The sequence below is a fragment of the Ursus americanus genome, chromosome 12 (genome assembly GCF_024610735.1).
Source record: "Ursus americanus isolate L20-20 chromosome 12, mUrsAme1.1.p, whole genome shotgun sequence".
Classification (NCBI taxonomy): Eukaryota; Metazoa; Chordata; class Mammalia; order Carnivora; family Ursidae; genus Ursus; species Ursus americanus.
This window is the reverse complement of record NC_142138.1, coordinates 70206276-70230325: the sequence shown is the minus strand read 5'-3', so window position 1 is coordinate 70230325 and position 24050 is coordinate 70206276. Positions and strand designations below refer to the sequence as shown.

The 24050-nt window shown below is 57.4% G+C and overlaps 1 protein-coding gene across 5 annotated transcripts; it reads right to left on the bottom strand.

The window, feature by feature from the left end:
- Positions 1-1024: 1024 nt before the first annotated feature.
- On the bottom strand, positions 1025-23912 carry ADAMTSL4 (ADAMTS like 4). Of its 5 annotated transcripts, XM_087866251.1 has the most exons (20): positions 12555-12663; positions 11775-11806; positions 10068-10173; positions 9818-9875; positions 9170-9525; positions 8275-8947; positions 7926-8028; positions 7043-7179; positions 6485-6689; positions 6070-6242; positions 5811-5922; positions 5522-5707; positions 5199-5328; positions 4428-4632; positions 3917-4093; positions 3426-3632; positions 3134-3313; positions 2707-2851; positions 1412-1464; positions 1025-1158 (listed from the first exon to the last, which is right to left on the bottom strand). In XM_087866251.1, the coding sequence occupies exons 2-19, from the start codon at positions 11791-11793 to the stop codon at positions 1433-1435; spliced, it is 3204 nt and encodes a 1067-aa protein (XP_087722377.1). In that variant the 5' UTR covers positions 11794-11806; positions 12555-12663; the 3' UTR covers positions 1025-1158; positions 1412-1432. The 5 variants fall into 5 exon arrangements, with proteins under 5 accessions (XP_087722377.1, XP_087722374.1, XP_045646579.2 ...); XM_087866248.1 differs by lacking the exons at positions 1025-1158; positions 1412-1464; positions 11775-11806; positions 12555-12663 and adding exons at positions 1696-2560; positions 13053-13235; positions 23732-23912; XM_045790623.2 differs by lacking the exons at positions 1025-1158; positions 1412-1464 and adding an exon at positions 1696-2560 and having other exon boundaries at positions 12555-12662.
- Between the last annotated feature and the right edge of the window lie 138 nt (positions 23913-24050).

Here is a 24050-nt window from a genome sequence, read left to right as displayed (position 1 = left end):
CCCCCAAACAAAAAGCCCGTATCCTGAGAAGTCAGAGGCTGGTGGCTAGGAGGGAGCTCAGGGGCAACCACAAAGAGCAAGGAGGTGCGGAAGCTGGGGGTGCCCTAAGAGGGGCTGTGGCTGCATTCCCCACCTATAATTGGTTCTCAGACTCAGGCCAAACTCCAAACCTGCCCAGCAACAGCCCTGAGAGGCCCTGAGAGGGAGGGGAACTTCGGAGAAGTCAGCTGAGCTGGGGCCACCGCCCAGGCTGCAGCTTCCAGGAACCGCTGGGAGGGCCCCAGCTAGTCACTGCCACCCCTCCCTCGGTCTTAGGACTCCGCCTTCAGCCCTGTGTATCTACTGAGCTGGCTCGGGTCCCACTTCCCTGGTTCCCCACGTTTCGGATCCCCTTACAGGTTCACTAGAGAGGAACATATCTAACACCGCCTCTTTAGGCTGAGCAGACACCAAGACGAGGCTTGCCTTGCACCAAGCCCTTTTCCTCACTCCTTCCCCAGGGCTAGTCAGTTTCGTTTTCATCTCCCTCCACTCCCTTGGCCTCCTTCCTCACAGACTCTCCTTCTAAAATGTTGCCCAAAGCCTTCCACTTACAACCCAGGGAAAGTCTGAGTCCCAAGGCAACAGCATGACCCTAGGGAGCTGCTAGAATAGAAATCCTGTGTCCTCGGGCAACTCTGGTATCCTTCACAGGGTCTTGGTGCATTCAGGAAATAATCAGTAGTCACTGAGTTCAACTGTTTCCACAAGCCTTTATTAATGGTCTTACTTGGTCAGACTTGTGGAGGTGCAGAGATGGGGGAGGGATGCTTCCGATGGGGATGAGTCTGATTCTGTTGCACTGCCCCCCTTCCTCTCCTAGACACAGGACCCCCCAGGAAATCTGGCTTCCAGAAGCAGAGACCTGGAACTCAGACCTCAGAATTGCAGGGGTCAGGGAAAGGATCTGTATTATGGAAAAGGCTGCCCGCTCTCATACCACCTCTAGCAAGCTATTTACCTTGAGAGATGACAAGAGCGAAGGCAGGAAGATTAGAATGAGACATCCCTGAAGAATGCGTCTTTGGCAGGACATCCAGTACTGCCTTGGCTCCGCCCTCGACCCCGCCCTAAGTCCCCTAGAGCCAGGCCAGGCTCCTCCTCCTCCGGTCGTTTCCGCTGAGGGAAGGGGGGAGGGGCAGAAATCACTTCCTTTCCCCCCACCCTACCAAAAGCAATAAACCAAGAGCTTAATAGGGAAATGGGTGATAGCAGAAAGGATGGGGGAGGGAGGCAGGGAGGGCCAAAGAGAGAGAACAGAAGAAAAGACCCCTGCAAAGCCAACTGCTATTCAACTCAGCCCCAAACTGAAAGCAGAGCTACTAGATTCTAAGAGACTTCACAGAAAGACTCAGCCTCTGGAGAAACCCACCATGAACCACGCAGTTTTTCCTCAGCTCTGGAACCAAGCTCCTAGCTCCATACCTAAAGTGGGAGAAGTGGTGACCTCTAGTGGTCGATGACCAACCTGCAGGGCCTACCATCGGTCAGGCTCCTCTCCCGTGATTGGGGCTGGCTCAATAGCCCTTCTGGGCCCAGACTCTCTCTGCCTGGGCTGTAGGTGCTATTCCCTCTTCCCACCCCTCATTCTGACCTCATACTGCCTGTTTAGGTGGCCCAGGTGCATGGGTTCCCATCGGGACAATAAAGAGCCTGTTTCTCATTTATCATAATCATCTTTAATAAAAATAAATTAGTTCTGGGATGGGAACCATTTTAGGAGGTGGGGAGTGGGAGCAGGGGCTAGGGTGTCTTGTTCTATTTTTTCTTTTTTCCATCATCTGCCCAGCTGGTCCCTGCTCTGGGGAGGTAGTCTCTCTTCCTGGGGTAAGGCAGGACTGGCAGTGACTGAGAGCCGTCCCTAGCCGATTATGAGAGGTAGGGATAGAGAGACGAAGTATGGGGAGAAGGGGTCAGACGATAAATGATGGTTTAGAAGAGGTGAGGCCTGAACATGAGAACTGAAGTTTAGGGCACAAAATTGGGGCTGATGGGAGGCCAGTTGCTAGGCAGTTTGGATAACCAAGGAGCTGCAAACTTGCTTTCCTCTCAGCCTAGAAAAGTCTCAGGGCAACAGGCATTGTCCCCTCTCCACTCCTCTTCAATCGGTTTCACCTCTTGTTTTGAGAAGTAATACATGTGTATGAGCACATACGTCCAGGCCCCCGATACGTATGTGGGGCATGTGTGCACACCTCCCATCACACCACACACACACCCAACCACACATCTTGACAGTCATCTTGCCACCTTCAACCACCCTAGGGGACATCCCTGATGAGACGAGGGCAGGCTGGAGAGCCGGAGGGTACAGAGTGGGCTGATGGGTGGGTGACTGATAGTGGCTTGAGGAGACCATGAGGAGAGAGTCTCTTGGACCCATTTCAGGCAGGCTCTGGGGGAGAACGCTCCAGGACATGGGCGCAAGAGCGGCAACAGGTGGCTGTGTAGTAGGGATAGACGCAGAGACGGGCCTGCACCACCAGGGGGCAATGTGGAGAGTTGTCCTTGCATTGATCATCTGGGGACAGAGGAGGCCAGTGGGCATGTCACCCAGACCCTTCCCTCTGGAGGTGCAGTGCCCACTCCCGCTGGTCCTTTCTCATCTCCCCCATATTTCAGTTAACTCCACCATATTGGGGTTTAGGGGGGGAAAGGGCTCTTTACCGGGGCGCTGGCTGCAGGGTTGGCTGTTACAGGGTCGTTTCCTGGAGGGCCGCAGGTGAAGAGGGCATCGGACGCTGAGGGTCTGGTTGGCAGTCAGGCACTGGACCTCCCTTGTCTGCATACCCCCTTGGCAGGAGCGAGAACACTGCGGAGACCCCGCTATCAAATCAGACCTTCTCTATGACCCAGGTTCCTCCTGAACCCCAGGCCACCTCCTTCTCTGAAAGTAGTGTGTGCATGGTGGGGCGGGGGGGCTTCTCCTGGAACATTAGGAAATCCCGTATGGTCCTCTACGTCTACAGGAAATGGGACAATGATAAACCAACTGCAGCTGGCCTTATCCTGGGACACAGTGGGGATACCCTGAGAGGAGCCTCCCTTTCCCTGGAAGTCCGTGCTTAGTAGGACAAGGGAGCCGGGCACTCACCGGACTCCAGGGTGTAGAAAACCATCGGTCCTGGCAGTCCTGCCCCTGACAGGGCTGCAAGGCAGGGGGCCTGGGCAGGTGGGAACAGTTGCTGGGAGAAGTCACGTTGAACTCAGTACCCAGTTTGGACACACAGATGATGTCTCTACGCTGCGTGCCAGAGCCACATTCTGAGGAGCACTGATTCAGAGGAAGGACGGGGTGTGCAAGGGGAAGGGAGAACAGGGATCACTCCCGCCAGCCCAGAGGGAATCCCACTGATGGACACCCCCCTCCCAGGCTCTTGGCTCACCTCGGCCCAGGGCCCCGTGTACCAGCACCATGTCATCTCACAGGGTCCCAAGCTGCAGGCACGCATGTCCGGAGGACGGCTTCCGGGTGCACAGCTCTGCTCACTGGTCCCTGCTCCTGCTTCTTCCTGGCCCGCCCCGTGGGACTCCCCACTCCCAAGGCAGACCACAGACCGTCGCTGGATTCCTGTCCCACACTTGGCTGAGCACTGTTGAGAAGGTGATGGATTGGAGAGGAGGGGGAGGAGCGAAGAGCGGAGCATCCTGGATCCCCAGAGTTAGGGAGTGCCCCGGGTACCAGCCAGATAAGAGGAACCCGTAGTGGGGGTTGAGGACCCTAATGTGCGTTTTTCTCACTTATCTCAGAGCTCCCAGCATCCGCAGCATGTAGCACATAATAGGGCTCGCTCGGTAAATGTATACTGAGATGTATACTGAAACACCAGGGCCCCACGCCCAGGACACAGGACTCGGGGAAGGGGTGTGGGCCCACCTTGGAGCTCCAGTCGCTGTGGAACCAGGCTGTGGTACAGGGCCCCATGTCACAGGCCTCTCTGCTGGGGGGCCGCGGAGGGCCTGCCGCACACTCCCTCTCGCTCACTTCGTCACCGTTGTTCCCCACACAGCGAACTTGCCGGCTCCTCTGGCCCCGCCCGCACCGCACTGAGCACTGAGGGGAGGAGAGCCTCTGAAAGCCCGAATTCCCAGGCCTCCTCCCCAGCCTCCAGCCCTGGGGCCTTTGAACCAGGACCTGCCTTTGGTCCCTGACTCAGCGGTTACATGGCTTTACGGGCTGACAGGCGGGCTGCACGGGGAGCTCTGGGCCCCAAACCCCCGGTTCAGTGTCTCATCGGATTTGTAGATTGGGGCTTCACATGAGATCGTGTTAGTAAAAAAGCTTCTGCTGGTTAAAAAGGACTAGAAACACCACCGCTCCAGCTCACTAGTGCCCGTTCGTCTAGGGTCCTTCCCACCCCGCAGCCTCCTTGCCGGGGCCCACTCACCTGGCTCCAAGGGGAACGGACCTCCCAGTGGCCACAGAGGCGCAGCTGACAGGGCTGGGTGACATTGGGCCGAGGGAGGTGGCCACAGCGCTCGGGGGGCACCGAGGAGCCGCCCCCACCAAACTCCTGCCGGCAGCGCAGCTGGCGGTGCTGGGTGCCGGGGCCGCAGGAGCGGCTGCAGGACGTCCACTCGCCGGCCTCCCAGCTGTGGGTGCGGCAGGGCAAGGAGGAGGCAGAGACACAGAGGAAGACGACAGAGATGTGTATGGCTGCCATGTGTGGGGCAAGGACGACAGGCTTGGGGTGGGGGTCCCGGCAGAGGGGAGGGAGCGTCTCCATCACTTGGAGTCTGAGTTCTTTGTGGGGCTCGGGATGCCTGGGTTTTCGTCCTGTCTAGGGAATGTAAGCCTTTCCATTTTGTTTTTTTAAGATTGTATTTATTTATTTGACAGAGAGAGCACAAGCAGGGGGAGGGGCAGGCAGAGGCAGAGGGAGAAACAGGCTCCCCTCTGAGCAGGCAGCGGGATGTGGGACTCGATCCCAGGACCCTGGGATCATGACCTGAGTGGAAGGCAGATGCTTAACGACTGAGCCCCCCAGGCGCCCCAGGGAAGTAAGCCTTTCCAATGAAATGCTGTCCCCTCTGCAGCCAGGGGATCTTGTGTGCTGGGTGCGAGGTCCAGGGTGACATTCTAAGGCAGTGTGGAGGCGTCTGCCCGGGGCAACTCTTGTGCTCCTAGGACCCCAGCCCTCCCTGTGGGTCATACTCACTATGGGGGGCACGGGGGTCCATGGCAGGGCTCCAGGGGGGCTGGGGGCCTGGCGCCCACGGCACAGCTGTGTTCATCCAGTTCCTCCCCTGACTCACGAGAAACGCAGAGGAAAATGGGGCGCCAAACACCTAAAGGGGATGAGAGAAAAGCCAGGGGAGGCAGATGGCTCAGAGCGCAGCGTCAGTGGGGTCCCGGACACCGGAATTTGACTTGGCACAGAGCTGAGGTAGGACCCACGGTGCAGGGTGTGGGATCAGAAGTGCCAAGGCAGGGATTTGGGCTAAGGGCACCAGGGACACAGGCTAGTGGACGGAGTCTCACCTTTTCCACAGGATGCTGAGCACTCCGAGTGTCCCACTCGCTTCCAGTACCCAGCTGGAGACCCCAGGGGTGTCCTGGGATGGGGCAGAGCGTGCATCTGGGGGATCCGCACCTGACGCTGGAGGGTGCCTGGGGGCCGGGCCGGGCGGGCCATCGAAGCAGGTGGGGGCTCTACCCTCAAAATCTCTGTGCAGGGACAGTTGAGTAGGCAAATTGAATACACCCCACTGCCCTAAAGCTCCCTTTTCAGCCCCTCCCCGCCTCCGAGGTCTGGGGAGCAGAGTCTCACCCGGCTGGAGTTGGGGGAAGTGAGGCTCCGGGGTGGTGCTCTCAAGGTTTGGAGAAAGTGAAGAGATAACATACTGATAAAAAATGCCTGGGTTTTCCTCCTGAAAGATCACCTAGGGAGAGAGAAGATAATGAATCGTCTGGGGGAGGCAAGGGGGGCACACCACTAGCCTTCTCCCCCATCTTACGACCCACAGCTTTGCCCCCAGAGGGAAAGGCCCCCTCTCCAGCAGTCCAGCTTCCCCAGGCCCCAAGCTCACGTAGACATCCACAGGCTGGGTTGTGGGGCCTTTGGCTGACAGACTCTCCCCCTTGCCCTCCTCTCGAGAAGGACGGTTGTACAGGAAGACAGTCCCGCTGGCTGTGTAGGACCCAGGGGGATCCACAGCCCAGTTTCCATTGATGATGGACTGGCCCCCAGGGCCTCGAAGGGCTGGAGATTGGAATTCAGGACCCGAGGTCAGTCACAGTGTCCTCCTCCTACCACTCCCTTAGCCACACAGAGCCCCTCATACCCCACACTCTCTCGGCTTCCTCACCACCTCTGCAAGGGAAGGAGCCCCCAACTTCTCTCTGCTTGGCCCATTTGCTGTGCTCAATGGGGGTGTGGAGGGCTGAACCAAAAGACCAGGAATGGAACAAGGACCCAAGACTCGGAGAATCTGGAGAGCTCACCAAGATAGTTGGAGCTGGGCCGGAGCTGGGCAATCTGGAGCTGGGAGGCTCCAGCAGGAATCGACAGGATCTTCTGATAGCCCAGAGGGCCCCCTCGGTCAGTGAGGTTCCCTGAGATGAGGCGGCAGGTGGACTCGTCACCTCCACAGACCCCACAGCCATCTGGACGCCTGCCAGAGCCGAGGATCCCATCACAGCCAGGGCTCTGGGGGAGAGTGAGGCAGGGGCTGCCTGAAGCCAGACACCGCGGAACCCTCGCCCGCTCCGCTTGGGCCCCTCCAGCTCACCCTGCATCTTGATCTCCACACTGAGTGAAAAGGTGCTCCTACGGCAGCCCCCCATCCCCAGCCAGCCTCAGGGAACAGTGGATGTGCCTGAGGGGGTCCTTCCCGCAATTCACCTCCTGGCTCTGTTCTCACCTCCAGCTGGGCAGGTGAGAACTTCCCTTTTTGCAATCTCAGCCTAGTGTTTGTTTCTGCGATGACACTAAGGAGACTGTGTGCATGCCTGCGTGTGTGCATGTGTGTGCATACACACACACACTCCATCCTCTCTCACCAGACAGCGTCCGGCCACACAGATGTCTAGGGCTCCAGGCTGACACAGGGTCCCATCCTGGACCTTTTCCGTGTGACGGACATAGAATCGGAAGCCACGGGGACGGCAGTTCAGTTCACAGCGTTGGGAGCCCTGAACTAAGAAACACGGTGGGAGAGTGGTTAGCTGGGGTCCCTGGTGGGAGGCTAGCTGACAAAGGTCCCATATCAGCTACAGGACATCCTGAGCTTGCCTACGTCTCCATGGATGAAGGAAATGGGACAATTCTATATTCTGAAAGATAGCTTTGAGGGTCACACGAAAGTTGAGTCAGGTCAGTTAACTGAGTTCACTGAGATCAGCAAAGGAGTTGTGAGCCTTGAGAAAGAAGAGATACTGGAAACCTATGATTATGTGAGCTCATGAAGGGGTTTCTTGGCATTGGGTTGACACCTAAAATCAAGTGGACGCCTACTTGGGAGCAAGTGGTCTAATGCCGGCTGGGGCCCATGGTGCACCCCCGCCCTGCTGTCACCACCAGACAGGATCTCTCTGACCATGCCCTTCTCCTGTCACGTCAGCCACACCTCCTGGGACGGACTTCTTCCCAGAGGAAGCCAGCCAAAGGGCACCTCGGGACACTCCCTCTCCCGCCTGACCCTTCTGCTGAGTTACCCATCACCATCTGACAGCTACGCCCTGTCCGAAACCCACTCCCCTTTCCCGGCCTGTGCTGTCTCTTCGCCCCAACCCTGAGAAATCAGAAAGCAAACATTACAGAGAGGGGAAATGCCAGCGCCTACAGAAGAGAAATAGAGGGGCTGGTGTCTCCCTCTCCCTATCATCCCCCAGTATGAAGCCAGTTCAGCTTCCCGGGGGTGAGGTGGGGGGCTAGAAACCTCACCTTCTGTGAAGGGCTCCCACTGGTACAGCTGGCCCATGAACTCCTGGGAGTCAAAGGCTGCACACTGCAGGGCTCGGGGGTCTGGCTGCTCAGGGGGGCAGGGCTGAGGTGGGGGGATACAGAGGAGTCAAAGCTGGGGAGGAAAATGGGGGTGTGGGTCAGGGCTGGATTTGGGGGTGCGGGAGGGAAGGTCAGGTCTGCAGAAGAGCTCCAAGGCCCCTACCCTGAGGAAGTCAGATGCCAAGGCCCTTCGCCCTCAGGTCCAGATCTGACAAGCTGAGGACCCAGACTTAGGGTCAGGGAAGCAGAATTGCAAGTCTGGGGAGGGGTGGTCCAAGGAAGAACTCACCTCTTGGCTGCAGGCTCTCAGCTGCTCACTCTCCCCAGAACATCTTGGGACAGGGCTACTGGGAGCAAAGAGGCTCCAGAGGGAACTGGAGTGGGGGCCATCACTCAGGAGAGGCAACCAGCCGTCTGGGTAGTGGGGGGCAGACTCCATGAGGGACCCATGAAGACTCCCCCCAGGTCTCCAGCGCTCCTGGCTCTGGTGGCCTCTGCCCCTAGGGAAAGAATTATGGTGCCTCTCGGCCACCCGGAGACTGGCCCAACTCTGGGAATTTGGCATTCTTGGCTGAGGGGACATGTGGAAAGAGGTACTTTCTCCTGGGGAGGGGATGGACGAAGGGGGCTCTGTGCCAGAGGCCTGGGTTCTGGGGTGGGGCCATGTAGGGGCAGGCCTGGTTCTAGAGGGCACCTCTATCTGAGCAATTTCAGGGCTTGGGAGTTCTGCTTCGGGGGGTGGGGGGCGGGCAGAAAGTTCTGTAGGAGGGAGCTGAGTTTGAGCTGTGTGGTTTGTGGAGGATGGTTCTGTTCTTGGAGTCGGGGAGGGAAGATCTGAGGTCTGGGAGGGCTCAGCTCTGGGCAGCCTCTGGGGGTGCCGGCGGTTCCGATGCAGTGGTAAAGCAAAGGGCACTCTCCCATAACCAAACATTCCTGGCTTGATGGGGTCTCGAACCCGGGACCTGAGAAGGTGTAGCAGACATGGGGTCACAGCTCTGGCCAACTCTGACCTTGCCTCCCCAGCCCACTTCCTAGCACCGAAAATAGAAGCCTCCCAAGCCCTGCATCCTTTGCTCCCTTTCCTCCATTCCCGAGCCCCGCCCCTCCCCCAAGGCCCCTCCCCTCCCCCAAGGCCCCGCCCCTCCCCCAAGGCCCCGCCCACCCCTCGAAGCCCCGCCCCTCACCTCCGAGCTCCTGGAATCTCCCCGGCCTCTGCTCTCCCTACTTGGGAAGCAGGACCTCGACGTGGGCCACCTCTTCCCCGAGGCTGTGGCCGGTACAGGGGGAGGGTTTCTCGGGAAGTCTGAGGTCTGGGGCTCTCACCCCGGGGCAGCAGGGCTTCTGGATGTCTTGGGGGCCGGGGTGGGAAGGGCAGGCCCTGGTGGAGTTGAGCTGTAGGGAGCAGACATGTCCGGCTCCTGCGCTGTACCCCAACTCCACAGGGCTGGGAGCAAGAGGCCCACTGGCCCCAAGGACCCCAGACACCTTCAGGGCCCTGACCCTCCTCGGGAGGTGTCTGAAGAGAGTGTCCAGACAACACCTAGGTGGACAAAAAGGTCAGACAAAATTAGAAGGATTTTCGAGGGACTGTACAAGCTGTCTAGTCCAGTACCCGGGACTCAGGGCAGTCGTCATTGGTCCAAGGTCACACTCAATAGCAGACGTGAAAACTTGATGTTATTTGGCAAGGAGTGAGTTGGGGGGTAGGAGGAAGGCAAATGGGAGAGGTGCCATGGCTCCTCAGAAGCTGCGCGAAAGGGACGCCTGGCCTGGAGAAGTGGGGTGGGCGCCAGGGGCGATGAAAGGGTCACAACCTCTGGTCCCTGGCTTACCTCCTGATCCAGGCAGAGCTCAGGGAGGGACAGAAGCAGCATCAGACACAACCGGGGCCTGCAAATCAGCCAGAGGTGTTATGACACCCCCTCCCCCTCAGCAGGCTCCCCACATCCTGATGCCAGCTTCTCAGAAAGCAGAAGTTTCTCATCAGTGGCCCCCGCCCCGCCCAGTAATGGCCTTTCCCTTCCTTCCAGGGACAGAGCCAACCCCTCCGGCCGGCAGCCCCACACTTAGCCCCACACTTACCTGCCCGCCCACTTCTCCATCGCTCCTCCCTTGACGCCCCGGGCCAGAGAGAGGGGACCGGAAGTAAACACACTACTCAGGCATCTGGGTGCGGAGGGGCCGCGCTCTGTGGGGACAGAAGCCTGGTGGTTACCTCTCTGTCTCCAGAAAGCCGGGGCTTGGAGGGGATGGCTCCTCAGAAGGACATCCCCGAGTGAGGATGGAGGGGTGGGGGAAGACTGGCCCACCCCTTTATGACCCTAAGGGTGAGAGCGGGAGGGAGTGCTGCCCTTTCCCGGCCGCTGAGGCTGGAGGGTGGGGGTCTGACCTCAGCCTGGCGACTGGGGCACAGTCCCCTCCCCTCCGCCTGTAGGAACTCCTCAGCTCCTCCCTCCTCCCAACTAGGGACTGTTTCCAGGCCACACAGGCACACGCGTCCTCCTTCAGATGATTTTCAGCTGGTTTGCCTCCTGCCCTTCCAGAGGTCCTGGGCAGCTGAGGGAGGCATGGACGAGGACATCCCAGATACCGACTCTGAGGAGCTGACGAGAAGCCCCTTGGCCTCTCCTTTTCTTACTTGCCTCCCAGCCTTTTTGTCCCTTTTTAACTAAGCTCCTTGTGGAACACTCTGGCACATCTCTGCCGGCCTCACACACTTTCTACCCAAGAGATAAACTAAGTGGGCTGATGGTTTAAGAGAAGCAGGTGATTTTCCCATTTTATTTAGCCTCCCGGGAGGGGCCAGCGTCCCTCAGCATTGGTTCAATGAGGGCTTACTTCAGGCCCAATGATGATGGGCCGAGGGAACCCGGGAAGGAGATGCGGCTGCCCTCGCAGTCCATCCTGAAGTCTAGCTTTCATCATCAGGGAAGTGGAGCTTGGAACCCTCCTCTGGTCTCAAAGCCAGGGTTCTCCCAGCCCTCCAGCCCCTTGCTGCTCACCATGAGCCCTTCCCACCCCCACTCCTCAACCCGCTCTTAGTTCTGCTTTCCAGGAAAAAAAAAATGTTTCTGTTGGATCTGAAAGGCACCCGGGAGAGGAATCCAAGGAGCTAATGCCGAGGTGGGCCAGCTCGGGGGCAGGAGAATGACAGAGGGAAGGGCAGGCATGTACTTGGGGGTAGCAACACTCTCAGCCCACTCCCCTGCCTGAGACCCCAGGCCTTGGAAGTTTGAGGGGGGGTTTGCAGAGGTCGAGCCTGCATGCACAGGGTCACCTCAGCTGCTCTGGGTTGGGAAGGGGTTGCTGATGGCTGCTCCTTCCCCTGGCTGGGCTGGCCACTGAGGTCAGCTACTCCACCCTGATGGGGGCGTAGGGGCTCCAGAGAAGGGCCAACGGTCCGCCCAAACCTTCAGCTCTCTGCCTGACTCTGGGGCTTGAGGTTGAAGAGGAGAACTGGGGGTGATGGTCACTGTCTGCCCCTTCTCTACTGCTGGGTACCCTCCCCACTCCCTCTCAGCCTGTGCTGCTCTCTGCTCCCCGGGGTCTGTGTCTTGCTGTCTCTCTCTATGGGTCTACCCAGCACACATAATCCTGTCCTGAGCTGGCTTTGGCTTTGGCAGTTCCCTGGAGAAGTGAGGGGTGGGGGGTGGGGGTGACGTGAACTCCTGGAGCCCTGGACAGGCCTGGCTCCCTCTCTGGAAAAGTCCTACCCCACCCCCTGCACAGCTGGGCAGGGGACCGGCACCCCCTCCACTGCAGGAACAGACACACATTTGTGCTCCTCACCCCTTTTCAGGCTCTTCATCTGGTGTGTCTCACTGCCCAGGGTGAGGAGAGGAGAGGTCAGAAGTGGTCGGCCTGGTGCCAGGCTGGACACTGGTCTGGACAAACCTGGGCTCCTCCTGGCCACACCTCCATGCTGGCCAGTGAGGATCAAGGAGAGCCCTGGGCAGGGCTAACCCCGGCACCCCCACAGGGACCCACTTCTGGGAAATGGGTTGCTGCTGCAACGGGAGGGGGCGGGACGGCATGTTTCAGGGCTGGCTGGGGAGTCCCTGTCCTGGGTCAGAACTCCTTGGTCCTCGCTGTGCCGCCCATGCCTGGGTCCTGGAGGACCATCAGAACAGGTGTCCTTCCTTTCTAGTCATCAGGCCCAGCTGGATCAGGGCACCCCTCGACAACCCTCCAGGACTTACGGGGGAGGCAGGGGCACACATCCTCGAAGGAGCACCCTCCTAGAGGAGGAGGGCAGGAGGCACTGGCGAGTGCGGGGAGGTCCTGGGTATGTTTTCCAACTTCACTCTGTGACTTAGTAGGAATTTTGGCTGATTCTCCTCCCGGGTGATGGGGCCAGAGTTCCACAGGATCCGAGCCCCCTCCCCAGGAATTCGACCCCAGGAACTGGAAGATTTCCGAGGCCATAGACCCGGGGCCGGGGTCGCGGCTAGGATGCGACCGCGGGGCGCGGGGAGCGGGGAGCGGGGGCGGCGCGCGCGCGCGGCGGGGGCTCTAACGGGACCGGGGAGAGAGGGCGGCCGGCGCCGGGGGTCCCGGAGGGGTCTGTACCTGCTCTGCGCGCCCCGGCGGCCCGTTAACCCTTCTGTGCCCGGGCGCTCCCTGGAGGTAGCCTGGCTCCGCGGCGGCCACTGCGGCCCCTGAGCCGGGCTCGGGACACGGCCGCCTCCGGCCGCGGCTCCGCCCCCGCGCCCGCCCCGCCCGCCGGCGCCCCGCCCGCCACGCGCCCAGCCCGCGCCCCTCGGCGGCCGCCCACCCCGGGCTGCGGGCCCCGACCACCCCTGCGTGCTCTCGGGCGGCGCCGCGGCGGTCCCTGGGCCCTGTGCTCTGTCCCCGGCTGGGGCTCGCGACTCCGGGACCCCGACCTCCCGACCGGCTCGGTGCGGGGGGCGCCTGCACGCTGCGGCCGGACCAGCCGGGTCACCCCTGCCTCTCCCGGTTGCGCTGTGAGCTCTGTGGTGTGACAGCTCGGGGACGTGGGTGGGCCTCGCTTTCTTCATCCGTAACATTTTACACGCGGGGCGTAGCACAAGGAATGCGCTGACTTACGAGTCAGGATCCGGATTTGAATCTTAGCTCCCTCCGGTACCGGCTCTGTGGTCTTGGAGGAAGACGTCAACCCTTCTGTGCCGCAGTCTCCTCATCTGTAAAATGGGGCTACTCTGATATATATGATAAAGTTGGAGATACGTCTGGAGGAATGCGCCCCAAACCCGGAATGGGAGGCGACACCTGGGGAGGAAAAAAATAGGCTTTCGCTTTTTACTCCATACGCCTATATACTGTTTGAATTTTCACCCAGAAGCGTTATCCATGTTATTAGTTATGTTAATAAATAAATAATTTATACAAAATGGCTGACATAGAGTGCATAATAAATGGTTACTACTGTTTAAAATTTTTAATTGCCGTCTATCTACTCGTGAACCACAGTCCGGCATTGTTGGGTCTTCTCAGTATTTTCTAATTCTTCCTTTTTTAAAATATGTGTTTATTTATTTGAGAGAGAGGGACAGACAGACAGCACGAGTGAGAGGGCCAGAGGGAGGCGGCGAAAGAAACTCAAGCAGAGACTGTGCTGAGTGCAGAGGCGACTCTGGGCTTGATCTCAGGTCCCTGAGATCCTGACCTGAGCAGAAACCAAAAGTCCAAGGTGGAACTGACTGCAACCCCCAGGCGCGCAGTATTTTCAAGGTTTTGTTTTTTTCATTGACTTGTCAATATTTAAAAACCAGGTGTTTCAGGGCGCTCAGTCGGTTCAGGGGCCACCTCTGGCTGGGGTCATGATCCCGGAGGCCTGGAATCCAGTCCTGCATCGGGCTCCCTGCTCTACGGGGAGCCTGCTTCTTCCTCTGCTTCTCTCTCTGGGTCTCTCATGCATAAATAAATAAAATCTAAAAAAAAAAAAAAAAAAAAGACCCACTGATGCAAGGATAATCATTTAAAAATAAATAAAACCAGATATTTCGTAGCTTCTCTTGAAAAACAAAAATAGACGCTCTAGCAACGTTGTCCTGCCTCCCCACAAAATCACAGGGTCTGGGGCGCTCCCACCTAATGATTCTTAAGCACCGTTTTGCACTTGGTGCTGGGGACACAGAAGACAGTCTATGCCTCAAGGAGTTGGGTCTAGTTGGAGACGGCTAGCCATGGGGCACTAAGCACTTGGATTCAACAGAAGTAAATGTTATGTGGAAAAGATGAGGGAAGTGAAAATATAAAGCGCTTTTAAAATGTAAGAATTGTTTCCTTATTTGAAGTTCAGCATGTATATTTTGTTTTCTCAATAAATTCTTACGTTCTTTCCAGACAAGGACTAGTTAGGTTACTTTGTATCATCTGTATTTTTTCATACTTTGTATTTGGGCTTTTTTTTTTTTTTTGTATTTGTAGGGTTAAAATAAATATTTGAATTGGAGTTACGGAACGGACAAATGAGTCCCAGGTGCTCAGGCCTGCTCTCCCAACTTTTCCACGCAAGCTGGGAGGCCTGCGGGCAGCTAGGTGAGCAGGCTGGGGACACCAGAGACTCCTGTAATTGTCTGGGGATGCGAGACAATGTGGCTAGACCTTCTATATTTTGTTTTTGTTTTTCAGGAGAAGTTATACCCTGGTTTGAAAATATCAAAAAGTCACTTAAAAAAATGTCTTAGGACAGTAAGTACATTCTGCAAAACACAATTATTGATCAGATTTGTCTACAAGCCTGAAGTCTGTGCCTCTCCCTAAAACATCTTTGCGATGGTCCCGTGTTCCTAAAGAGCTTGGGGAGATAATGGGTTACTGCTGCCTTCCCAGGAGGGCTAGTTCATCTGGGGACTGTTGGGATACAGCCCTAACCCAGAGGCATATTTATAGTCCTGGCTTTGGAGGGGAAGCCCCTTTGCTCAGACCTCAGAGCACCATGCAGGTGACAGAACACCCAGCCCATGGGGCCAGAGGAAGATATTTTAGGTCCGGGACCTTTCAGTGTCCCTGGAATGACATGCCATCAACATCCATTTATCTGGGAGGCGGCAAACTGCAGAACAGAAAGGTGCCACGGAGCGCAGCGTAGAGGGAGGGAGCCTGGGAGGAGGGAAAAGGTCTGCCTCTGACATTTGCAACTGCCATGAACTGAAGGTCAGAAATAGTCCTTTCCGTTAAGAAGTGGCTGTGGACTGAACAGCCCACAAGATTTCCTACAGCTGTCACCTCCCGTGACTCGGTGGTCTGAAAATATCATACAAAGGAAAGAATTTCCTATGCCTCAGCACCTTGTGAAGCACCAGATTAAACCCGTGGACACTGCCTCGAGGATAAAAAGGAGTGTTTTTCAAAGATTATGTGATAATTAGATGTTCACCCCAAAGTATCTCTAGAGATAGGACAGATAAAAGAAAAAGAGGGGAACAGGCTATTTGTCTGACTTTGAACTTAACAACGCAGTTTAATAACAGTACAGCTAACATGTATGCATACAGCACTTACTCTGTGCACAGTGCTAATTTTAACAGATTTGGAAACAAAGACACAAAGAGAAATGCAGTACTTTGCCCCAAAGCTCATAGGTAGAAGCTATTATCTGTATATGTATATATGTATGTACAGATTTTTGAGAAATTTAGCTGAGTTTGCTTAATCATTTTTTTCTTTTTTTTTTTAAGATTATTTATTTATTTATTTGACAGATACAGCCAGCGAGAGAGGGAACACAAGCAGGGGGAGTGGGAGAGGAAGAAGCAGGCTCCCAGCGGAGGAGCCTGATGTGGGGCTCGATCCCAGAACGCCAGGATCACGCCCTGAGCTGAAGGCAGACGCTCAATGACTGCGCCACCCAGGCGCCCCTGATCATTTTTTTTTTCTGGTAGTAGATTGAGTTTTGTGTTGAATTAAGTAACATTTTTAACTAATGTTTCCTGTGAGACATTGTCCCTATTCCAGATAATGCTGACGTGTACAGGTGGGGCCCAGGAACTCATACGAAACCATCTGTCTTTTGGTTTGTGGTTACAGCAACCATTTTCAGAAAGCCTGGTGTTGGCTTTTCTGCCTCTCAGAATCATGGTTTGCTCATCTCTTTTGTTCCAGAAAAGCCACTCTTTTCCCAATCGCTACACACCAGGCTGGTCTCCAGCTGCTGATTCCCAATGTCCTGTCACATTGGTTCCCGCTGTTTTCTTTCACTGATGCCATTCTTCTGACCGTTTGGCTTTGCCTTGGCCCAGTTAGCTCACTTCCCACAAGTTATTGGAACAGCCGATTGTGACCTGCTCTCTACAAGGCACCTGGAGGGTGGGAACCACCGGCCATTTTACCTTTGTATCTACCGCCTCACCTCGCGCATAGTAGGCATTTAATAAAAGCTTATGGGATGAGCCCATGAATGAGAAGGAGGGAACTGGCTCAGCTCTGGCCACGTTCCAGCACTTTCTGGTGGTTGTCTTGTCCTAGCATGGCTCCGCTGGCTCTAGGGTAATAAAATGATGCAGAAACAGAGAGTGACCTGTTGGGTAAATGAGGACCAAGACACGATGGGAAGCTCTGGTTTCCTAGTCACTGCTCTGGGGACATTAAATGTGGTCCGAAGCTCCCAAAGTCAGAATTCTTCTCGATTTGATTTCCCTATTTCAATCTAATAGTGCCCCTCAGGCAGGTCCTGGGGTCCTTGGTGACAAACTTTACCTCAGTACCTCCCCGAGCACGTGTCTGTCTGTTCCTTGGCATTCTGCAGACAGGACGTGCTCGGTATATGTTAATGGAATCAAGTGAATTGATTGGACATACTTGGCAGCCATGAGGTTTACAACATCATCAGTGCTTTGGCAACTGTGTTAAGTGGTTCGGGCTCATATGCCCGTCTTCTGCCATATGTGTTCGGGAGACATGGCCATAAGCTAGAGCTTCTGGATTAGGCCTCCGAGATGTTTGCGGATATTCACTGTCTGCTAAATTGGAAGATGTGTATCGTCTCCACACAACCGATTTACAGGTTAATAAAATGGTACCTATCACCGGGCGTGGGGAGGAGTGGCCAGGGCCTGTCCCTCTTATGCAAGCCTCCACTCAGCCTCCTCTTTAGGATCTTCGAGAACATTCAAAAGTACCCTCATGCCCTTGCGGCTACCAGGCCCTGGGGAGCCCCCGGGGTCCGAGCTGTTGCTGCTGCTGCTGCTGCGAGCTGGTGACACAGGCACCGGGTCCTGGAGAGACGAAGTGTGGGAGAACCAGCACCGATCCAGACTCCAGTCCCCGGTTTGCCACGTGGGGGCCCGCGTGGCCTCGGGCATGCTCGGCTTCAGCTTTGTCACCTCCAAAAACGGACTAACACCAGTACCCAGCTTATCTGCTTCATGGGCTATTGTAAAAACCAAAATAAAGATGATAGCATGCGTGTGAGAGCTCAGCGTCCCGGAGAGCAGTCGGTCGGTGTTACGGTTCACGGTGCTGTTCAAATCATCTTCCGGTTGATGTGCCCCCCAGATCAAGCCCCGGCGCTGTGTGCAGGCTTACCAGCCGCCCAGGGGGCTCCCGAGCCCAGCAGGGCTCAGCGAGCACTTGCCAGAGACGGACAGATTCGCGAGTTCTCGCAGCAGCATGAGATGGGGCCCAGCCGCTGCGCCAGGGACTGGGGAGAAAGGGGATGTTGCTGTCTGGCCAGAAGCTGTCTTCCTTCCTAAGAGATCTGGCAGCAGAGCCGCCCCCAGGACTGAGCTCTGTGATGTGTTCCCGGCTTGGCGGGCTCCTTATTGCCCTGCTGTTCCTGGACCAGAGTGCGAGGTGCTCGGGCGGGCTTGGGTTCGGTGGCAGCGGAGGGCAGATGGGCTGGGTCACAGAACGAAGGGCAGGCACTGCCTCGTGGTGGCGGGGACCAGGCTCCAGGACTCCAAGCGCTCTGAGAAAACAGAGCAACCTATTGTTTCGTCCTTGAATCTGGAAGTGCACTTGGTGTCCTGGCCACACATAGTACTGTGACTAATTCCAAGATCAGCTACAGATGTGAATTAAAGAGCAGGAAATAGTGCATGTTGTCCCGAGTATGGAAGGTGACAGAAACCCATCTTCCCAGCCCAAAGAGGCTCCCATGAGAGAATAAAGGTCCATGTAATAATTGGACCAATTGCCAGCCCCTCACCTAATTCCAGAAGTAAATTAAGAATTTTCCAAGCACAGCAGAAGTAGACAGAGAAAGCATGTTCTGGAAGCGATGGGGGTCCTATTCATGGTTTGAGGAAGGTGCCTCTTTTGCAGTCACTGAGCAGAGAGGGGAAGGCAGGGAAGGTCCGGTGGAGCACGGGGTTCCATGGGCCAGAGTCAGAACAAGTTACTTCTCCTACCTGCACCTCAAGAAATGGTTTCTTTCTCCAATGGCTGTCACTGGACACAGAGGACTCTAACTGCCTTAAGGAAGGGGCCACGGTAATTCTTCCCACATGAATTTTGCTCTCGTGCCTAGAAGTTTCCCTGCCTTTCTAGAGAAAGCCAGTTTGGTGTCAAATTAATCTTGACAGATTGTGCTGAAGGCCCAAGAAAGGCAGACATAAAAGGGTAAGAATAAGGGTACAAACTCAAAACTGCGGCCAGAGCGGCGGGCAGGGCTGCCAAAGGAGAGGCAAGAATTTCATACATACCAAGGCCTTGAAGTCAGAAATAGAAGAGTCGGGGCGTGATGTGAAGGCAAGGCAAGTCGAGGCAGGAGGTGGTGCGGACTTGCCCTCTGACCACAGGCCGCGGCTCCCTCAGGGACCTCGAGGGCCCTGGCGGGACAAACAAGGGCCACGTCCGCCCCTGCCGCTCTCTCTCTGTTCACAGCCTTCCCTGCTTCTGGCAGCTGCAGGATCCATTCTGGCCTGAGACTGGCATTCAGAGCCTCGCCCCGTGGCCGCAGCCTGCCTCTCCAGCTACACCCGCCCCAAACAGGCCGTGCCCCTCAGCCAGGGCCTGTGTGTCTCCTTGTCAGGGGTGCCCTCTGCCCTCCCTCCCCTCTACGCTCGGAACATCCCCCCCACCCCCGCCCCAAGCCCCAGCTCAGTCTCTCCGACCAGCTCCTTGTCTCCCCAGACCATCTCCGTCCATCTCTCTCTTGGCCCGGACCCCTGGCCATGGCCGTTCTCCCCAGGCCAGGGAGCCTCTCACCCAGGTGCCCCTGGCTGTTGCCCGCGGGAACTGCTAAATTACAGGAGCGGGTGCCCAGCCTGGGTGACCTTGTTCCTGAACTCCATAGGGCTGCGTGCATGCCCAAGCGGGACGCCCCCATCTGAACCACTCACTGGGAGGTCTGCCTGTGAACCAGGTCCTAATGGTGCAGGAACCCCGGGTATGAAGGAACCACATTTCAATTTATTTCTCAATAACTTCTTGTTCAAGCTTCCCTTACCCTGCGGTCATGGAAACTTGTCAGTTTAGGGGATCCCACCCTGGCCTTCGGGCACTCAGCAGCACAGGCTCCTCTTCTAGCAAGACGGTGTCGGTGATGACAGAGGTGTTTATTCACTGAGGGAGAAGCTGACGGATCTCCTGGAGGAAAGACCAGTTCCTCTTCCTGGCTCTGACTCTGCTGCGGCCAGGGTCACGCTCCCAGTGGAGGGGACGCAGTGGATGTGCCGGCAGGACAGACTGGGTCAGTCCATGGCAGTGCTGGCCCAGAACCCAGTGGAAGGAAGGGTCATGGTGGGGTCCACTCCATTTACTTAAACCTTGAAGTCTTCCCCCCCAAACCTGCTTCCTCTCTTGACGTCTCACCTGTTGTCGGGACTGTTCTTCAAAATCCTACAGTCATCTTTGTCCTTTCTCTCCCTGATCTAGAATAGTGTGGAACGGCAGAGGCATTTTGCCGTCCTCTGTTTTACAGGTGAAGAGCTTGCGGCAGTTCCTGGCAAACCTGGTGTTAGACCTCGGGTCATGTCACATGCACGGAATCCAGGGCTCTGAGTCCAAAGACTGACTTCCTGTCCTTCACACCGTTATGTGTTCTCATCCTTTCGGCGGCCACCACCAGGTCCCCTCGCCTCCTACGCGGACGATCACCGCCGATGCATGATAGACACTGCTCACAGCATCCGTGGACTGCCTTCCGGCCTTCTCCTTCCTCGCACCGGACCCTTCCTCAAGGTCAGCTCAAATGGCACCCCTCCCGGGGCCGTGCCTGACCTCTCTCCCTCCAGCCGCCCTGGGCTCTGCGAGGCCTGCGCCTCCCCGCCCCGCCGCTCACTTTGCAGTAACCGGCTTCTCTGGGCTCAGGGCAGGGGCTTTGGCCGGCCGGCTTGGTCTCCCCGCGGGGCCCGCGCCCAGGACACGTGCTACAGTCGCAGTCACCTCTTGTGGGTGGCGGACGCCGAGGGCAAACTTGAGCAAAATGCTTTGAAATGGCCAGAGACACTAGCCCAAAAGAACTGGGGACACACACGCAGAAGGAAGGGTTTGCTGCGTGGGGTGAGCTCCAAGAGTGGGGGGAAGCAGGGGTGCCTCAGTCCAGCAGGTGTTGCGGGCGGGAGGGGAGACCGAACACGTCGAGGACGGCGAGGCAGAGCCGGGAGGGTGCAGGCCTGCTGCGGCGGGAGGAACTCAGCTCCTGGCCCCGGCCGGGGGTCACCCACCCACAGGGGCACAGGGGCACCTGGATTCAGGTCGCCACTGCCCCCGGGGGATTTCCAGGGCTCTCAGGTGACCGCTGCCCTTCCTGGGGCCTCCCCGCTCAGCGGCCTCCGGCTCGGGAGCACCGCAGCCAGGCCCCTCGGCCTTGCAGTCTGGAGCTTGCCCTCCGGCGTCGGGCACCTGGTGCCCACTCGGGGACAGCGTTTGCCGACCGAGTCGCCTTACCCGGGGTCAGCACCCTGAGGCTCTTCCTTCGAGGCCTTGAGGAGTGAGCCCACGGGTGGTGTCAGGAGGCAAACCGTGGGTCCCAGCTCCTCCTCAGCCCTCCTCAGCATCGCCGCCTCACCGGGCGCCCCAAGGCCCTCACACCCCACGGGAAGGGTCCGCTGCCACGAGGGTGCCAGTGATGGAGGGGCGGGGGTGAGGCCCAGCCCCGCCTCTGTCCCCCCCCCCGCCATCCCCCCCCCCCCCCCCCCCGCACGTCCTGTCCCGCCTCAGAGGCTGGGAAACGCCAGCAGGGAGAGGCTAAGAGACACACTGCAGCCCCACATTCCCTAACACGTCCTGGGCCTCACAGTCCCCACAGGGTTTCGGAGTCATCATCTCATCTGCTCTTCCCCCAAACCTCATAAAGTGGGGGCGCGCTGGTGGACATTCCTTCTGTGTATCAGATGAGAAAAATGAGGCAGGAGATGCCAAGCAGGCCTGGAGCCCGGCCTCGGGTCTCCCGCCTCCCGACCGGCACCCGCCCACACGCAGGGCAGGGAGGAGGCTTGGAGGGTCCACCACGATTGCCAGCTAGGAGCAGCCCTGCAGGAGAGGCCGGTGGACACCGTCGTCCAAAGTGACGAGCAGCCTTTGGGAGCCGGGAGGGCCGGAGAAGTACAGGCTGTCCCCTTATTTCACAGAAGGGGCCAGGAGGTCATGAGCTGCCCTGGGCCACAGGGTCCCCGAGTGCAGAGCAGGTGGGGGAGCCCGGGGACCCCTATTCCAGGCCGGTAGGCGCCCCACACTGCACGCTCCGAGCTCAGTGTGTGGAACCGTCGAGGACCCGTGCTTTTGCTCCCCGGTTACTTGGTGAGAGGTTGTAGGGCCTTCTGCGGATCATTTCGTGTCCATTTGCAAGCAGCTCCCGGCGCAGTGAGCCCAGACTGCCTGGGTTCACGTCGCAGCTCCCTGGCTGACTGGCTGCGTGCCAGGGGGACATCCCCACGCCACCACCTCAGGGTTCGGCAGGATTTTTACATAAAGTCTTTCACTGAATCGTGCCCCGCCACAGTGGTTGACATTATGTACTCATTCTAGAGTTAGAAGAAGGGGCAGTAAAATTTTGTTTGGCTCCGCAAGTGAAAGTGACTGTGCCGGCTCCCCTGTGTGGTCTGGAGGCCTCAGGAGGAAGGTATGGAAAGGCCCGAATGGTTCCACAGCAGGAGGGGAGGGATTAACTGACCTGCACAGAGCCACCCTGGTACCCTTCCCAAGCATGGACCAGGAGGCCCTGGCCTGCTCTGCGTCCTGCCAGGGACCTGTCATCAGCGGCTGACTCCACTCCCTGACTCGTGGCCCCAGATTCCCAGGGATCACAATACCCGAGGGAGGCTGGTGCCTACCCCCTGCCTGATTGCTGAGAACAGCTGGGGCTCAAAGGCCGGGCCAGACCTATTTGTGGGGAGGCAAAGCATATCTGAGCCGAGATGTTGGAGAGAATTCGAGAAAACAGTCCCATCTCAGCTTCCATCTGCCTGGCCAGGGCCTGGCAGGGACCCAGGCAGAGCCAGGGAACTTTTACTCAAAGCAAAATGACCAACCAAGACGCTGGGAACCCAAGTGTGTTCGGATCTGAGCCAAGAGCTCCTGGGGGGCTCCACGGGGTGCTCAGGAGGCCCAGGCTTTTCTCTGTGAAAGTGTGGGGATCTGAGGAGCCTGGTGCATGGGTGGAGGAGGGCGCTGGCTTCGGTGACCTGAGCAAAGGGCATCTCCGGGCGTGCTGTTCCTGCCGCTCTCCCAGAGCAGTGCCGCGGGTGCTCACTGGGCAGCCTCAGGCGAGGCCCTCCCGCCGGGCCGCCTCCTGCCTCTCGGCACACTCTCCTCCTGCCTCTCGGGACACTCTACGGGACACTCTACCGTGTGAGGCGAGGCGTGTGCACACAGGCCAGGGGTGGGGGAGTCAAGTCAGGATCTGCCCCTATGTGTCTCTGCCCCTCCCGGGCCACACCAAGACTTTGGCACCTCCTTCCCCACCCCATCCATTCCTCTCCAGCTTCGGTCCTTTACACTGAAGTGGCCTTTTAAAAATAGGTAAAGCACATGGTACACAGTGCAGAGCTCCCGTGCTGCCCTGCCCCCTGCCCCCTCCGCAGGGCAGCACGCAGGTCCCCACTGAGGGGCACATGCTGGTGGAGGCATAGAGGTCAATATTCTCCTTTTCTGGCCTTTTTTGGTGGCAGACTCCTCTGAGAATCTGGAAAAACTCTGCATTCCTCCCTAAAATAGGGTACACACACACACACACACACACACACACACACACACAAATTAGTGTATAATTTCAGGGGTTTACTCCGTGGCCACTTTTGTCCTGCCCAGCAAGGGATTCTGGTTGTGACTTGTAGCAACTGGGTCCGACCCGTATTTTCTCTCCTTAACCCTGTCTCCCCACATTCACACATCCCCTACCTGCCCGGATCTTGGCAAGATTTCAACAGAGGAGAGCTTTGAAGGCCTTGGCAAAATAGCTTCAGCAAGCCAGCCATTCAGTGCCTTCCTTCAGTAACTTCCTATTATATTGAGACGAAAATAAAATCTCAGCTCCTAGAACGGCTTGGAAGGCCCTTCACTCCCTGTGTCCCTGAACGTCCCTCCTGGTCTCATCCCACCGTGCTCACCCTCTGCCCCGCAGCTCTGGCCACAGCGACCTTCTTTCTGCCCCCCTTCTTTCTGCCTCCTATAGAGCGTGTCAAAGCCAGGTCTCCCCTCGGGCTCTGGGCTTCAGCTGCTCCCTCTGCCTGAAAAACCGTTTCCCCTGAAACTGCGTGGTTGGTTCCCTCTTGTGTCAGCCCCAGTGTCACTGCTCCGAGAAGCCCTCCGCAGCCACCCCTCCTAATGGCGTGTCCCCTCCCAGCACCATCCCATCCCATTGCCCTCAGGACACTTACCACTCTGAAGTTATCTTACTTCTTCAGCCATTTACCGTCTTCCCCCACTAGGGTGTGAGCTCCCCTCTCCAGCACCTAGAACTGGGCCTGGCACACCCTAGGCGCTCAGTAAATGTCTGTGGACGGAATAAAGAATCTTGGTGGAGGTTAGATAAGAATGTGGACTCACTTCTCCATCCCACCAAAGCAGCTCCAGGCAATCCCTGGCTCCAGTTCTGGGCAAAATTCCTGCCTCTCCCTCATTTCTCTATTCCCAGATGTCCTACCCTTTTCCCAGATCTCTGGGGCCCCTCCTTCCCAATCAGCATCTAACAAAAAC